The sequence below is a fragment of the Carassius gibelio genome, chromosome A20, assembly GCF_023724105.1.
Source record: "Carassius gibelio isolate Cgi1373 ecotype wild population from Czech Republic chromosome A20, carGib1.2-hapl.c, whole genome shotgun sequence".
NCBI classification, from domain to species: Eukaryota; Metazoa; Chordata; class Actinopteri; order Cypriniformes; family Cyprinidae; genus Carassius; species Carassius gibelio.
In genome coordinates, this window is record NC_068390.1 from 7,976,706 (window position 1) to 7,989,388 (window position 12,683).

General features: G+C 37.5%; 1 protein-coding gene across 2 annotated transcripts in view; it reads left to right on the top strand.

Moving 5' to 3' along the window:
- LOC127938415 (ectonucleotide pyrophosphatase/phosphodiesterase family member 1) overlaps positions 1–12,683 on the top strand; it is a 57,275-nt gene that overhangs the window by 26,483 nt on the left and 18,109 nt on the right. For both annotated transcript variants that reach the window (XM_052535010.1, XM_052535009.1), the window contains 2 exons: positions 1,509–1,596; positions 8,731–8,915. In XM_052535010.1, the coding sequence (XP_052390970.1) occupies positions 1,509–1,596; positions 8,731–8,915 (273 nt within the window). The remainder of the gene's footprint in view (positions 1–1,508; positions 1,597–8,730; positions 8,916–12,683) is intronic.

The following is a 12,683-nucleotide window of genomic DNA, read 5'->3' on the forward strand; positions in this document are numbered from 1 at the left end:
ACAGACGTTAATCACAAAATTGTACTCTAATTACATACAATTAAATTTTTTTCCCCAAGGCTAGCATTCTTTTTATCTTTAAATGATTTCAATGGAAGCATAAAGCACCAGGAGCATGACGAGGCGCTGAGGGTTTATTTCACGCTGGGCATTCAGAGTTTTTGTCTTGGTGCAAAAAGTTAAAGAAAGTTCCACTTTGGGTAAAACACAAGCATTTATCACTGTCAGTTTTTATTAATTATTTATTACTTCACGTAAAAAAAAAAAAAATTGAAGAAGAAGAAATCAGTTCTCCATTTCTTCTCATGGCTGCTCCAGCATTTTCTTCTGTTTCAGCTTCCCTTCCACACCATCCACTTAAACCCTCAATCACAAAATTAACCATTATCCCCTAAATCTAGATAAAATAGTTCTTAAATCTGTCATAGAGGCTCGAGCAGAAACTGAAGAAAGAAATGTTTACTGGTGTCTATGCTTCTGAGGTTTAGGAGACAAGCATTTCAATAAGGATTATGCTTAATTCTTAATAAATTTCCATGAAGGGGATTATCATCTACAGGGCTTTTCCACAAAAACGGATAAAAAAAACCCCACAAAAAAACATAACTCTCGTCCATTGAATGTAACTTCTCGGTGCCAGATTGGCACTATTCCCCTTCAAACTGGAAGGTATTCAGATTGCAGTTTTAAACACACACTCAACCCACATGTTGGACCTTTGACATAGTCTTGTTTATGTCTGTGACGTGTGTGTGTGTGTGTGTGTGTGTGTGTGTGTGTGTGTGTGTGTGTGTGTGTGTGTGAATGCGTGTTTTCAGCCATCTGTGCCCATGGTCTGTGTGGTTGACTAGGAATGTCTAATGCATCTGGTAGGCTTTACAAAAACATCTTACAGGAACTCTTATGAGGCAACGGTCTAGTTGAGGTAAATTGCTCAAGTCACAACCACAGGGATGGTTATTATGGCAAGAGCTTCACTTCAGGCCATTCAAATGAAGTGAAATCCCCTGCTAGGATGATCATTCTTAAGACTCTGTGTCAAGGAAATGAGATCAATCTAGTTTCTACTTCTCAATTGTTCCGTGTTTCAGCCGAAGGCGAGTGGAATGTGTGTCTCTCTGTGACTCTAAATCCAAATAAGTGCTTTTAGTTATTTTTAACTGTGTTCTGTGTTTTTGGAGCTATATCGTGGGTGTTATGTTGACATATTCAGGGGCCCCAAATAGTACTTGGACACTAAAGCCACATTTAAAAATGTCTTATTTTCACCACATTAGATAAGAAAATGTTAAGTGGCATCTGCAAACAAATAACCTTTTCTCAGAACCAGCTTTTTTTTTTCATGAAATATTAGACAATAACACTTCATCAAACAGTTTTCAACAACTGAAACACAACCTTTGCAAACAAAAAGACAACCAAATGTTTAAAATATTTAGCAAATGCCAAGTGTAAACTAAAAGTTTGTTTTAAGTGTGATTTCATGAATTAAATGTAACTGTTTGCAGGCCATTTTTATTGGATATGGACCAGGTATCAATTCTAAGATGACTGTGCCTCCCTTCGAGAACATTGAAGTCTACAACCTCCTATGTGGTAAGATTCATTTCCTGAGAGGTATCATGAAAGTGTTAAAGGAGTCTCTTTAATCATATCCCAGTTCAGTTAATCATATTAATCTCATCCCAGTTCAGTACCAAACCCAGTTTGACATCCCAGTTCAATAACAAGTATTGAAGTTCTTAGGACTGTGTGCATTTGCAAGCTCTTGTGAAAAATAACACTTTAGCATACTTCACAAAAAAAAAAGTAGTTGTTAAAAAATAAAAAAGAATACATGAGAACTGAATGTAACGTTTTCGGACAGATGAATATTATTGTTAAAATGTGTTTTATTGTTAAAATTATATTATATTTACAGTATATTAAATGTATATTTATATCTTATTTATATGATTAAATTACCTGCTTTTTTGAGCCACTCAGGTAGAATATATTATTTTGTCATTACTTTTGAAAAATAGTTTAAGTGTAGTGAATGTACTGACAAGTAATTATGGTAAACTAAAATAGACTTTAATGTCACTTCTATCGAAAATTCTGTGTAAATATATTTAAAATTATACATTTGTAAAGATAAAGTTGCGAATAGTACATTTAAAATATATTAACTTACTACATATCAATTGATATTCCAGAAAAACTGTCATAAAATAGTTCTCTCTTTCAGAACACTTAGGGCCCTATTTTAACGATATAAACGATTGCTTAAGTCTAACGATCTATAAGTCGCTTTGGGTTAAAATTTTGGATAAAATTTGGATCGTCTGCTAAATGCATAAATGTAAAATTTAAATTTAAAAAGCGTTGGCGTGTCCAAATCCACTTTTGCTATTTTAATGACGGAAATCAGTCCGTGCGCTGGGGTGCATTTTTGTAATGGGTTGTCCCTATTCTCTTAATGAGTAATGGGTGTAATGTTCAATAAACCAATCATGAGTGTCATCACCCATTCACTTTAAGAGCGAGATGTGCTCGCGCTACGGCAGATAGCTATTAACAGGCGGCGTTTGTTGGCGGAAAAGCTGAAAGCGAAGAAACCGATCTGCTCATGCACGAAGTTAAAGCGCTCGAGCAGATAATCCACGGGACCAGCAGGAATCCACCAAATCTCTGCACGATGACTCAGTTAATATATATGTGTGTGTATATTGGCCAGATTGTTCAAGTTATTAGCCAATTCCATTAATCATTATAAGTAGTAATAGGCTGAATTGCAAATAGGTAGCCTAATTCTAATACATGCAATGACTATCCATCATAACCATTTTTATATTTATGTAGCATAGACAATTAAATTAATTTACACTGTAATCTTTTTGTTTTTAAATATTTGGCATATTTGTGTGATGCACATCCCTGTCTGTAATAAGCAAAGCCAATGCGCACTGTGGACCAGCCCAGAGGTGCATTTTCTAGCAACACTATATTGCGCCATTGACTTTAGACTTTGACAGTGCAGGTTTGAGTTGCTCTATTTGCCTGAACACACCTCTTTTTTAGACCAGCATGCCCATGAGCGCACAAATGGGCGCAAATGCATTTGCTAATTAAAGGTCCCGTTTTATGTGCTTTTTTGTAGCTTTGATTGTGTTTACAGTGTACAATATAACGTGTTCATGTTTTGCGTGTAAAAAAACACAGTATTTTTCACACAATTCACCTATCTGTATACTGCTGTTTTCACTGTCACAAAAACGGGCTGATGACTTCCTTGTTCTATGAAGCCTCTCCTTCAGAAATACATGACGAGTTCTGATTGGGCCAGCGGTACCTGTGTAGTGATTCGACAGCAGCTGAGAGCAGGCTGCCCTCCTGGTAATGCGGTTGGGCTAGAACGCACGTGCTGGAGATGTACTTATAATCACAGGAGCGTTTTTACTGACGAGATGCGCATGAAAACCGCATTTGTTTTTTTGCACAGTCCTAACATCTAGTTAACAAAGCTAAACAGCGTTGCCCTTTGTGTAATAAGTTACAGAAACTGTTAAACGCACCAACTTAAATAATAAAATACACTTACCGGTTGTGGTCCATAAACAACACCTTCTCCAGACAAAGAGGGAACTGCTTCATCTTTCAAGAATAATCTTTGTGCAAATCCGGCATTAAACTGATTGAGATTGAGAAAGTTGTCCTCAGCAAGCTGTCCTCAGCTAAATGAGCTGCACATAGTTTTACATGTGCATTATAATTTTCGGGAACCGAGTTAAACATAAATTGTAACCATTAATCTCAAAGTACAGCGTTCCTGGGAAGCCCAAACAAAGATGATTGGACTCAGAGATGAAAATAACAGCGTTTCAACGACATGGCGACAAACACAAACAGCTCTTCCTTCTTCTCCGTCGGAGCGCAACAAGACCACGCCCCCTGTTTGTGAATTCATGTGGGCGGAGGTTAGTCAAAAAACTGTTTTAGTGATGTCATTCCTGCAGGAACTAGAGGGCTGTAGTCCAAACGGGTCGTTTTTTGTAGGCGAATTTCTGCTAAATCAAATATCTCGTTTGGCATTGAACTTTGAGCTTTAGCATTTTACAAATATTATTTATACTCTAACAACAACATTACACACTAACTAAAGTTTAAAACATGGAATCACGAAGAAGGGGACCTTTAAGCAACTTGGCGCTCGATGGGAAAATGCAAACAATACCGGACTGAAAGTGTTAAAGGGGACCAGTTATGCCCCTTTTCACCAGATGTAAGACAAGTGTCTGATGTCCCCTGAGTGTTTATGTGAAGTTTAAACTCAAAATATTTTACAGGTCATTTTTATAGCCAGTTAAAATTGCCACTTTTAAGGTATGATCCAAAACGCATCATTTTCATGTCTTCCCCTTTGAATGCAAATGGATGGTGCTCCGGGGGAAGAGGGTGGAGCTTCAGGAGCTCAAGCTCCTGCAATACCGGTGCTAGCCTTTGCAAATAAATGCTCCACTATTAGTATAAGCCGGTTATCTTTACAGAAAATGTACTTGGATTAAAAGTCAGTCATCTGATTGTACTGTGCATAAATAAATGCATTTTATGAATTACACAGACGTGAGCACGGCACGATAAAAAAATAACTCATGGTGCCAACGCACATCTATTACAAACTTTATAAGCCCCACTTGTGATTATGAGCTCTACTAATTCTAGCGATCGACTTCACTTCGCTTTCATATGCAATTTTAACTCCCACTTCCATATTTACGATCATTCTGGTAACAAGTTGCTACAATAGTAGCTTTAGCAACATTAGCCTTACAGAGTGGCAAGAAGGTTTTTCAGGAAGGAAATTTGGTGTAGCTGGATCACAAGCAGCCACGGTGCTACCACCCATTTTAGGTCCGGGCCCATCCATTTTGTACCATGCCTATGAGTATTGAGTGATTTTCATTCTAGCGGTTTATCCAATTAGCAGCCCGAGGAAAGCTTTGAGTGAAAGCTTCTTAGCCAATCATTGGCTTCTACCCCACTTGTGGACTCCAGCAAGTGATCCAATGAAATACATCCGTTGGTGGACGTCATTCATTGTTTTAACTGGCCTATCCAGTTTTCTGCCGGCCCACCTACAAAAAGAATCTTCTTCAAAATCAAAATTAATCCACCTCGTCTTCAGCGTCTCAGATTTCAGGAGTAAGTGGAGAGCTACTGTATGTGGAATCATACATCCAGCTACAGAACACCTAAAGCGCTTTGGGAGACATTCTCGTTAGCGCAGCTCTGGCGGACTGTGTTCAACTCACCGTGAACTCACTCAGGGCGATTCTATCTATAAAAGGCAGTGTCTGTCAACTTTCGTGTGTGGGGCATGTGGTTAATGTGATGTCACATTAGCAGCAGTACTGAAAACAGATAGTTGTGAGAAACTGCTTTTTACTTACGGGGATTAAAAAAATGTGGATTTTTATCATTATTGGGTGGTTGTGTACACACACTGCCAACACACATTTATATCCAAGCAACATGTGAACGTGAATTTTGCATAATAGGTCGCCTTAAAGTGAATTTAATATTGAATGATCTGCAATTATAGTTTTTTAAATGTAGTTTTAAGATTTAAAGTACACTACAAGTGCACATTCAATACAAAACAAAGTGCAAAAATACAAAGTAAGTCTTTGATTTGGAACAGAGTATAAATGAATTTAGTTATCAAAGTGACATGACATTCTGCCAAGTATGGTGACCCATACTCAGAATTTGTGCTCTGCATTTAACCCATCCAAAGTGCACACACACAGAGCAGTGAACACACACACACACACACAGAGCAGTGAACACACACACAGGGCAGCCATTTATGCTGCAGCACCTGGGGAGCAGTTGGGGGTTCGGTGCCTTGCTCAAGGGCACCTAAGTCATGGTATTGAGGGTGGAGAGAGCACTGTTCATGCACTCCCCCCACCTACAATTCCTGCTGGCCCGAGACTCGAATTCACAATCCTTCGATTGCGAGTCCAACTTTCTAACCATTAGGTCACGACTTCCCTTTCCCCAACTTCCCTTTAACAATTAAAATGATTGTGTTGACATTCTTCATCACTTTTTGAAAGTTTCATCAAAGTTTCTAAATTTAGCAACATACTAAATTTAATGCATAATACATAATGCCAACTGGTCAGTCCTCATATACAAATGCGAGTTCTGGAGCTAATACTGGTTTAAATCCAAGAGAGTCATGTGGGAAATTGTGCAGAACTATGAGAGTCTTGTTTTCTGTCACCAGCGTCAACCACAATCACTTCCAAGGACATAATGACCCACTTCACAAACAAAGTGGCCATCATTGGCGGCTTATTGTCTGTTACCACTGTTGGGAAGTTACATAGTTAGTGACTTGTAGAAGTTACATAGTTAGTGACTTGTAGCTTGTAACTTGACAGGCTAGAGTTTCGAAGCTTGCCGGCATTGTTACCTAACGTCTGGTTTTCTCACCCACTCAGCTTTTCTCTTTACTTCAGTGCTTCTCATTTCTAGTTCTCACATACCACCACTCTGCACATTTTGTATGTATCTCTTATCACTTCAGATGTTTGTTCTATTTGACCGTAAATGCCTTGCGAAGTAGACATCACAGGATATTCCAAAATGATTCCAATTCGAAAGAAGCTTATATATGTTCCATTTAAAGGGCATTAAAGTGTGCGAGACATGTATTTATGTATATTATGTCACACTTCACACTCTAATAACTCTAAGACACTGCAGGCAGTGCAAATCTATGAATGAATGTTTTGAAGTGCAGCAAACTACAATGTATTTTGCTTACTAAAGGGAACAAAGAACAGTATGTAGGAACACTTTCAATCGGAGCACAGTTCATGCTTGGAGCTCACTTCTACTGAGCTGATGATCTGAATCAAGTGTGGTAAATAAGAGAGCAGGCCATGCACACATATTCTGAGGGGCAGTGGCCCAAGGAGGGTGGGCTCTTGTTAATACAAATTATCCAGTTGTTACAAATATTCAATGAAAAGAGAAGCAAACTCTGTAATAATTGACTTTGTTGTAGATGTTTTGATAAGAGTGGGCTCTCCCTCACTCTCTGAGTCTGCTTCTGCCTCATCTTCAAAACAAGTTAGGGGAGAGTGGGGTAAGTTGAGCCAGTGGGTAAGTTGACCCACCCGCTGCATTCTGGCAACCGTACACTTTTACTGTCATGTGAAGATGTATTTTAGAACCACCCATCATTTCTGACATACTGTGAAAAGGAGAAACACATTGTGGGAATTTGAATAGCCAGGGTTTGAAAATGAGTGTGGTCTGGGTGGGAATTGTGCTATAATAACCCCACTCATTATATACACTAAACACTTTAGATGTAGATGTTTGTGAAAGATGTTTTCTCTATTTTGGACGAATGAGCACTGTTAAATTATATCACATTGCACCAATACTTTAGGTTAGGAGTATATGATTGGATCAGTTGTTTATTATTAATTCAGCAATACATAGGCCTATTACTGTTATAGTTTTCATTAATAATCATTGCTATATAGACGATAACTTTGTCTAGTGCCCTTAATAATGTAGTTGGCACGACTTACAAAATTGTACAAAAACGACTTACAAAATTTAACTACAATATGAAATAGCATAACATACTGTACGTAACATACTGTACTTGTTCTACAGATCCCTGCACAAGTATTACATGCTACTGTTTTGATAGTGTTGATGGCGTTTCGTACAGATAATATCATGATGTGTGTGTTTTTATTTTTATTTTTATTTATTTTTTTGCGTTTGCCTTGCTATATGTGTTATCCTGTCAGCAATAACATATTTGTGGGCTCTTTTGAATAATATCAGTTTAAGTCCTGGAAGTGTTGCCAGATATTTCTAAGAAAACCATCACAAATAAATAAAATACAAATATCTTTCCACATATAGTCAATTATAATTGGAAATTAACTCTCTGTTTAGTCTGTTTTTAGGAAGGCTACAACTTTGGTGTTCAACATATTGTTTCAGAAGCAAACAATTCAATATTGAAATTTAAACTTCACTTGGTTGGTTTTATGTTGTTTAAATTAACTTTAAGAAAAAAAAAATATTACTGTCTGTAAAAGGAAATTATTAAATTAGCTTCTAAGTTATTTATTTCACATGGGTTTGAATCAGATTCAGTCAGATGGTCATTTTACACACAGATGGTCTTACCCACTGACTCAACTCGGGTCAACTTACCACAAACCTGGGCCAAACTGAGCCATGGGAATTTTTTTTTTTTATAAGAATCCTTATTTTAGAACCCTTTGTTATACTGTAGATACATTCTGATAACTTAAAATGATATAAATACTTTCATTTGGATAGGAGACACTTTCATTGTACTTCGGCATCATTTTCCATTATCTTGAGGACCGCATTAGTAAAAAAAAGACTAATCTTACCCCACTCTCACCTATAAGTATTAGACATTTAATTTAATATTTTACAGCATAAATCTATATTACATACTAATAAACAACTAATTTAGAACATTTATACTACTTTTTAAACTAATTATAGACCTACTATTAATATGGTTTTATTTAAATATGTGTTATAGGCCTCCTGTACCAGTAACAGACAATAACATAATTTTACCACTGTATTGAAATTAATTTTGGTTAAAAAAAATCTTCTAAGAAAAGTTTGTTCTTCTGTTTTTCCTCTCTCTCTCTCTCTCTTTAGATTTGCTCGGTATTCCTCCTGCCCCAAATAACGGCACCCATGGCAGTTTAAACCATCTTCTGAAGAGCTCACCCCACAAGCCAGTGTACCCAGCAGAGCGCTCGGCACCATCGACGTGCACCCCTATTAGCAGCTCCTTACGGGACCCCCGCGGCTGCACCTGTGACTCCCTCACTGAGGCTGAGGTTAGCATTTTTAAAAGGGAGAACAAAATGCTTATCTAAGACATTCTCACTCCTAACTCATCAGTTTAGTGTCATTTTGGCCCTTGGTGTCACTTTTTACCATACTAGGTACCAGTTAGTGTCATTTTTCAACATGCAGGGAATACAATTACTTTCAGTTGTTTTCCTTATGCATCAGATCCAGGTGTATTTAATTATTTGCATGTATTTGTAAATGTGTGTGTGTGTGTGTATATATATATATATATATATATATATATATATATATATATATATATACACACACACACACATATATATATTACATTTCTCAATCAGCCTGTTTTGAATGTGTTTGTAATTTGAGCGTTGTGTTATATCTAACTACAGACCAGTTTCCCTTCTTCCTTTCATTGCAAAAACACTTGAACGAGCTGTGTTTAACCAAGTCTCTGCATTTCTCACATAGAACAACCTTCTTCAACCAATCTGGCTTTAAAAGTGGACATTCAACTGAGACTGCCTTGCTCTCAGTTGTTGAAGCCCTAAGACTGGCAAGAGCGGAATCCAAATCTTCTGTACTTATCTTGCTTGATCTGTCCGCTGCTTTTGACATGGTTAACCACCAGGTCCTCCTATCAACCCTACTGGCAAAGGGCATCTCAGGAACCACACTTCAGTGGTTTGGACTATCAAATAGGTCCTTAAAAGTATCTTGGAGAGGTTAGGTGTCCAAGTCACAACATCTAACTACTGGGGTGCCTCAGGGCTCAGTTCGTGGGCCACTTCTCTTCTCTGTCTACATGGCATCATTAGGTTCTGTCATTCAGAAACGTGTCTTTTCATACCACTGCTATGCTGATGACACTCAACTCTACCTCTCATTCCATCCTGATGATCCGACAGTAGCCACTCGCATCTCAGCTTGTCTAACTAACATTTCTTGCTGGATGATGGACCATCACCTTCAACTCAACCTTGCCAAGACAGAACTGCTTGTGATTCCAGCAAACCAATCGTTCCATCACAATTTCACCATCAACATCAACCATAACTCCTTCAAAAACAGCCAGAAGCCTTGGAGTTATGATTGATGATCAGCTGACTTTCTCAGACCACATTGCTAAAACTGTTTGATCCTGCAGATTTGCTTTATTCAACATCAAGAAGATCAAGCCCTTTCTTTCGGAACATGCTGCACTCCTTGTTCAAGCTCTTGTTCTGTCCAGGCTGGACTATTGCAATGCCGTCTTGGCAGGTCTTCTAGCCGGTTCTATCAAACCTTTACAATTAATCCAGAACGTGGCAGCAAAATTAATTTTTAATTAGCCAAAAAGAATATACATCACACCTCTGTTTATCAATTTGCACTGGCTGTGAATAGCTGCTTGCATAAAATTCAAGGCATTGATGTTTGCCTACAAAACTACCACTGGCTCTGCACCCATTTACCTAAATTTATTACTTCAGACAGAATGACCTGCCCAACTCAATCAGAGTAGCTGAGTCCTTAGCCATCTTCAAGAATCGGCTTAAAACCCGTCGGTTCCATCTATATTTGACCTCTAATATATATATATATATATATATATATATATATATATATATATATATATATATATATATATATATACATATATATATAATATATTATATATATATATATATATATAATATATTATATATATTAACACATGTACTGTGTTAAGCTAACTGTTTTTGATTGCTTCCACTGTCCTCATTTGTAAGTCACTTTGGATAAAAGCGTCTGCTAAATGAATAAATGTAAATGTAATGTAGATGTACGGAGCCCCGCACATGACATGCAAGAAAAAATAAATAAATTGTGTGTATGATTTAGCAAACCGAGGGACCGAATTAGTAAATCGTGTGCACAATTTATAAATTGAGTGAACGCAATAGTAAATTGAGGGAACGCTATAGTAATTGTTTGCACGTTTTAGTACATTGAGGGATTAATTAGTAAATTGTGCACACGATTTAGCCATATATTTTTTCCTGCGTGTCATGTTCGGGGCTCTGTATAGATGGAAACGGTGACTATATGTTATAAAATGCGAGTGAGAATCTGTTGGCTTATCATATATTTTACTAATAATGTCAAAGGTCGTGAATCCAGTCAAACTCTATGATAGCTTCATACAAATCCATAATTTGCTTAATGAGTTAGTTCACCCAAAAAGGAAAATTATGTCATTAATAACTCACCCTCATGTCTTTCCAAACCTGTAAGACCTCCATTCATCTTCGGAACACAGTTTAAGATATTTTAGATTTAACTTTCTGTCCCTCCATTGAAAGTTTGTGTACGATACACTATCCATGTCCAGAAAGGTAATAAAAACATATACAAAGTAGTCCATGTGAAATCAGAGGGTCCAGTAGAATTTTTTGAAGCATTGAAAATACATTTTGGTCCAAAAATAGCAAAAACTATGACTTCATTCAGCATTGTCTTCTCTTCTGTGTCTGTTGTGAGCACGTTCACTGCAGTGTAGTGATATCCGGTTCGCGAACGAATAACTGGATGTAACCGGATCTTCTTGAACCAGTTCACCAAATCGAACTGAATGGTTTGAAACGGTTCACGTCTCCAATAAGCATTAATCCACAAATTACTTAAGCTGTTAACTTTTGTACTGTGGCTAACACTCCCCCTGAGTTCAAACAAACCAATATCCCGGAGTAATTCATTTACTCAAACAGTACACTGACTGAACTGCTGTGAAGAGAGAACTGAAGATGAACACCAAGCTGAGCCAGATAATGAACAACAAACTGACTCGTTCATGAGTCAAGAACCGTTTCTGTCAGACGCGTCCGATTCGTGAACCGAGGAGCTGATGATACTGCGCATGTGTGATTCAGCGTGAAGCAGACCGACACACAGCGGATCTGAACCGAACTGGTTTTTTTGATGATTGATTCAGAACTGATTCTGTGCTAATGTTATGAGCACAGGTGAACTGAAGGCTTGACGTCAATTACGTAGAGCGCAAAAGAATCGGTGAAGCGTTTTCTTCAACCGGTTTATTGAATCGAATGGCAAACTTCCCATCACTACTGGTGATCCGAAAACCGATGCAACTGGATCTTGACTACGAGTCAATCTTTTCGTTTATCTGGCTCGGCTCGGTGTTCATCTTCAGTTCTCTCTTCACAGCAGTTCAGTCAGTGTATTGTTTGAGTACATGAATTACTCAAGTAATGTACTGTAAGTAGAAATCCAGACTACACTGAACAGCATTAGATCATGAAACCATCAGAATTCAATTGTACCTTTTTTCAAATGGTGTATGTTATATAATTTAGCATGTTGATGGATTAATGCAGGTCATGATATTACTAAAGGATTGCAATGTCTAATTTTAAGGACATTTTTGAGCATGCATGCTTTATTTGACTTGATATGAGCCAAGTCGAGTTCCCTTCAAAGGCCAAGCTTAAGTTTTAAATCAAATGTCTGCTGTTATTTATGATGTAATCCCATGTCTTTGAACAGGCTGTTAGTAGATGACTGAATTTTCTCATGGTTCCACCCAAGGTTTCCTCCTTATTCTTGAGGAGTTGTTCTTTGCCATTGTTGCTTTGTGCTTCTGAACAGGGGATTTAAACCAAAACTGCATGTTTGAAAAGCTTGGAAAGCCAACTACATTCCATTTGCCATATTACAATACTGAAAAAAATAAAATAAATAAGTGGATAGTTTCATAATGCCAATCAAACATGGTTCAAAGGGAACAGCAGCATGTTTGAAGTTGCTTTTTT